This window comes from Salvia miltiorrhiza, chromosome 1 (genome assembly GCF_028751815.1).
Source record: "Salvia miltiorrhiza cultivar Shanhuang (shh) chromosome 1, IMPLAD_Smil_shh, whole genome shotgun sequence".
Classification (NCBI taxonomy): domain Eukaryota; kingdom Viridiplantae; phylum Streptophyta; class Magnoliopsida; order Lamiales; family Lamiaceae; genus Salvia; species Salvia miltiorrhiza.
In genome coordinates, this window is record NC_080387.1 from 44,218,738 (window position 1) to 44,224,547 (window position 5,810).

Sequence of the window (5,810 nt, forward strand, 5' to 3'; positions counted from 1 at the left end):
AAAAAAATAAGTTGGCATAAATGAATTTATTTTTGGGAAAATTTATAAACTGTTAAAGTTTATTTTTACAAATTAATTATAAGCTCTTTAGTAACTATTTTCCCATACTCTGAAGGAGCTTATTTTGCTATATTGAAAGAGCTTATAACTCCTAAATAGCTTATAATTTTTTTTTTCAAAGCCAAACACACTCTAAGTTCACAATTAGAAGCTTAGATGTAATTCTTCCATGCATATATTTTCCATTATGACAAATTAATCTTCCCAAACACAGAGAAATCAATATTAATTCATTTCAACACATGATAAATAATATTCTATGTATACATGGTATTCTTCTTAATTTCAAATTTCGATCACTCGCGTTCTACAAGCTACGGCTTCTGCAACCCTAAAGATCATGTCGGATTGAAACTAATTAATCAATTGCAAATCTTCAAACAGATAAATTAACAAGAGCAAGAAAAAAGAAGAAGAAGAAGATGAAGAAGAAGAAACCAACTGGATTCGTGCTTTACATGCATTAATTTTTTTGCCAATTCTCCTAGCTACTAGTGCACAAATTTCTGTGTGTTTGTATAATTAATCCTCAATAAATGGTACAACAATCGTTTCGTTTTTCTCTCAACGACAATCAATCAATAGCTCCACAGACTCTCGACATCCGAATTATCCGGCGAATCCTCCGACGGCGGCGACGCCATTCTAGGCGGGCTGACGAGCATTCCCTCCGCCATGTCCACCAGCAGATTAGGCATATGAAACAGCGCCTCCTCGTCGATGAACTCATGCTCCCCCGCCGCAGTTTCTGCATTACCATCAGCTGCAGCGGTTTCATCAACCGGCGGCGCCTCCTCCTCCGGCTTCATCAGGGCGGCCGCGCTGGCGGCCGCCTTGCGAATATCCGACGGCGACGGAGAAGCCGGGACCGGATACTCGCCGACACGATCCGGGAAGTTGACTGCTGTGGCGGGGCCTTTGAGCGCCAAGGCGGCCACGTCGTAGGCCGCCGCCGCCATCTCGGGGGAGGGGTAGGTGCCGAGCCATACACGCGTAGTTTTCTTAGGCTCGCGAATCTCCGAAACCCATTTCCCGCCGCGGCTCCGAATGCCGCGGTATATAGGGTGTTTCCCTCCGGCCGGTCGGACGGACGAGGAGGCGGCGGCGGCGGCGGCGGTTGTCTTCACCTTCTTGGGAGATGGTAGTGATTCGATACCGATAGTGGGTTGCGAATGCTGCGATTGGTCCTTGGGCGAGTGAACGGTATTAGTATGCGGAGGAGGAGGCGGCGGCGGCGGACTTAGAGGAGCGGGCGGCGGCGGTGGTGGAGTTGGAGGAGGAGGAGGAGGAGGAGAGGTGGTGGGTTTTGGGGTAGGGTAAGGAGAATTGTGTTGTTGACTCATGTTAGAAAGATGTGGATAATCATATATATTTAAGTGTGTAGATACATATATAGTGTCGTACGTATAAAGGGTGTATCTATAATTGGGTATAGAGAGAGAGAGAGTAAAGAGGAGAGGAGGGGAAGGTTTGGTATATAAGCGGAATTGGAAATGCGGAACAACAAGATTTAAACCGCGGGGAAGTCGTGGTTACAAATATGAGAAATTGGCAGCTCACGCACACGCGCACACAGATAACTTAGGCAACAAGTGCCCAAAACACGTAAACTACCTCTTTTTTAACCTATTAATGTTCATCAATTTCCTACTCAAATTAATGCATACGTAGGAGTAGTATTCATCAATCAATTGGATATACGTGATCATATTATTTCGTACAAAAAAAAGTATCTGCTCCAATTAATTGAATATGAGTTTACTCCAGTAAAGCCCCATCGTACGGACCAAAAGTTTATCATTATTATGTAGCTTAACTAACTGCTTTGAAATATTTAATTTTTTGCTCATTTTTTATATATTTTCATTTTCTTTTCGAAATTACATTTGTCGCAACGACAGAAATATATATCGATGCGGCATTGAATCAACTACTTACATATATCATCTGAGTTCGAAAATGACATAGTATATGAGTTAAGTGTTGAGCAATGATAACCAGGGGGCTTAGCTCACATGGCCACCGGGTCCTCACTTTAGTGATGAGACTCGGGTTCGATCCCCATTGGGAGCGAATTTGGTGATTGGAGAGTTGGCTTGGTGATTTATTGGAGTGTTTGGGGGTACTAACTGTTAACTTCTAACATTACTTTGTCCGATAAAAAAAAAGTGTTGAGCAATGATATTCATCATCTTAACTTTACTGCTGACAGATTTGATTTAGAAGCATTCATTGTTCATCATGTTTTCCTTTTTACCTCTTAACTCATATATACTCGTCATATTTAAAAGTATGTACAAGGTCAGAAAATATTTAAAAGTATGACGATTCCTTTACCTCCTTATATTTCTAAGACATGATAATCATATAGTAATATTGTGTAATTATTGAAGTTAAATTGATATATATATATATATATATATATATATATATATATATATATATATAGTGAGAGGTTCAGGAACAGGGGCGGGGCTAACCTACAGAAGGCCCGGTACGAAATTTAAAATCGGGCCCTTTTTATAGCTAAAAATGTATCAAAAATATAAAACAAAAAAATATATATTAACGAGCGATAGTTTTTATTATTATTATTATTTTATTATACAATAAGCATGTAAAAACTAAATCATTTACTTGAGAAATGTTGCTCTCCTTGTAAATTTTGAAACAAAATCACTAATAACACTTTGATCATCAATTTCACACGCCACTTAATGAAGGAAAAGAGCCCCAAAGCAATAAAAATATAAAATTATAACTAAACAAAATCACTAATAACACTTTCATCATCAATTTCACACACCACTTAATGAAGGAAAATGGCCCCAAAGCAATAAAAATGTAAAATTGTAACTCTCAAGAATCGAACCTACATCAACAAGATTCCACATAACTTGAAGAGAGCATCTTTCCACTGAACTAGTTAATAAAGTTATTTATTTTTTAATTATTTAAGTATATATAAATATATAGACCTATATATAATCGGGGGCCCTTAATTTTTCGGGGCCCTGTGCGGTCGCCCATCCCGCACACCCTCAGAACCGCCACTGTTCAGGAAAGAACCATAAATAAAAGAAGACCGGAGAACCATTTTCAGCCATTCGATCATCAAGATCTACGGTGGATGCATCATCTTGTTGGATGAATGCAGATCCTGGGTTCGAATCCTCAAGGGAGCATTTTTTTTATTTTTTTGAGTGCATTAATTTTAACAGCGGATGCATTAATTTTTACAGTGAATGCATTAGATTTGATGGTTCTCCCGTTCTCACAAATAATGTAGTTCTCTCTAGAACCACACCATATATATATATATATATATATATATATAGGGTTGGGTTCCGGTAGTATCAAAGCTTATAATAGATCCGTAGATCCAAATCTAAACCACACATTTATGACATGTGGCGCATCAAGATGGTGACACGTGCCAAGGCATTTCAAGGCAAAATCTGGAGAGGGGTAAAATTGGAATGTAATTTTCGAAATTAAAAAAAAAATTAGATTTTCTCAAAATAGGTATATTTTAGATGCATAAAATTTCATTCGAGAATGCATGAACTTTCATATAAAAATGCATAAAGTTTCATATAAAAATGCATAAGATTTCACCCCACCCCAACCCCCACACCCCTAAACCCCACCCCCACCCACCAATTTTTTTTTTTTTCTCAAAAACTGATTTTCTGACCACTGACCCCCCCCACCCCACCCCCCAAAATTTTTATTTTTTTTTGAAAAACTGATTTTTACATGCATAAAAAAATTACATGTTTTACATGCATATACTTTCGCACAGAAATGCATATACTTTCACACAAAAATGCATATACTTTCACACAAAAATGCATTACATTTTTTGAAAAAATATATTTTTTTTGGGCTGGAGGGTGGGTGGGTGGGTGGGGGGTGCGGGGGAGGGGGGGTGGGTCAGCGACTCAACAATCAGAAAATCAGTTTTGAAAAAAAAAAATTTGGGGGGGTGGGAGTGGGGGGTCAGTGGTCAGAAAATCAGTTTTTTTTTAAAAAAAAAAAATTGGGTGGGGGGTGGGGGTTGGGGGGTGGGGCAGGGGTGGGGTGGCGAAAATACCAGATTTATTAAAATGAAATGCATTTTTTGTATAATTTAATGCATTTTTATGTAAAATCTTTATGCACTTTTGTTTGATTTTATATGCATGTGAAACATGACTATTTTGGGGGGTGGTAATGGGGAGGGTTGGGGGGTGGTGTGGGGTGGGTTGGGGGGTGGTGCGGGGTGGGGTGGTGAAAATACCAAAACTGTAAAAATCAAATGCATTTTTATGTTCAAAGTGATGCATTTCATGTGAAAACTTTATGCATCTTTGTGTGAAGCTATATGCATCTAAAATATATCTATTTTGAGAAAATCTAAAAAAAAATTATATATTTTTTAATTATTAAATCCGAAAATTATATTCCAATTTTACCCATCTCCATATTTTGCCTTGAAATGCCTTTATGCATCTTGATGCGCCACATGTCATAAATGTGTGATCTAGATTTGGATCTACGGATCTATTATAAGCATTGGATACTACATGATCCCATTCGAAGACTAAAATAAGAACGCTTCTTAAAATATAAATTAGGAACCATTTTCAGCCCTTAGATCATCAAGATCTACGGTTGATTCATCACCTTGTTGGATAAATTCATGGTCCTGAGTTCGAATCCCAAAAGTAGCAAAAAATTATTTTTTGCAATTCATGCCTTTATACAGTTTATTCATGCGTGCAGTGTTATACATAAAATTCATGCATTTTTGTTGGTTCGTAATTCTTAAAATAAGGGTGGTTTATTGAATAAAAACACTAAAGTTATTCAAACTTTCTCGAGCCCAAATCGAAATTATAAAAGAAATTCATACTTATAATATAGGTTAATAATCTATTGATCAACAACTCTATCGTAAATTAATTATTCTGACTATAAAAGTGGACGATTTGATGTATTTTATTCTAATCCTTATTAAATTTTATATTTCATTTAATCAGCATATTATTACTGTATTTGTACATGCTGAATTAATAATCTAATCGGCCTGGACTATGTAAATCACTTAACTCTTTATTCATTGGCCGCAGAAGAATATATTTATATACATATATATATATATATATGGGTTAATAGCCAAAAAATACACGAAGTTTGCCCGAATTTGCAAATTGCACATGTCCTTCAAAATTGGCCTCAGAATACATGACCTTTTGATTTTATCGTGATTTGCACATGCGTTGACCATAACTTTAAGCCTAGTTGACGTGGCTGCCGGAAATTGCAGACGTGGACTAACCGCCGGGCAAGTAACACGACGTCGTTTCTTGAGTGAGTAGAAGTTAAAAAAGAAAAAGAAAAAAGAGGAAAATATCGGTCTTCTTCTCCGCCGTCTCCAGATCCGCCGTCTTTTCCAGACGCCGAGCACCACCGCCACCGCCGAGCACAGCGCGGTCTTCTTCTCCGTCACAGGCCATCGCTCGCTTTCTTTCCGCTGCCTCACCGCCGTCCTCCATCCTCCGCCCCTTTCCCTGAATCTCCATCCTCCATCCGCCGCCATTCTCCATCTTCGCCGCACCGCACAGCGCGGCCTCGTCTCCAGCCGCCGCCTTCCACCAGCCACAACACAAACACCACACCACGACACAAACACCACACAACGCGACAACACGACACAAGCACTACACCATGCCACGAATTTCAGTAGTGAAGAGCCGACAATCCCC

The 5,810-nt window shown here is 38.7% G+C and overlaps 1 protein-coding gene across 1 annotated transcript; it reads right to left on the minus strand.

The window, feature by feature from the left end:
* Positions 1-483: 483 nt before the first annotated feature.
* On the minus strand, positions 484-1,574 carry LOC130985040 (ethylene-responsive transcription factor ERF026-like; the record flags this gene model as incomplete). Its single annotated transcript, XM_057907801.1, has 1 exon — positions 484-1,574. A coding segment is annotated over one exon (936 nt), but the record flags the coding sequence as incomplete, so codon positions are not given.
* Positions 1,575-5,810: the final 4,236 nt, after the last annotated feature.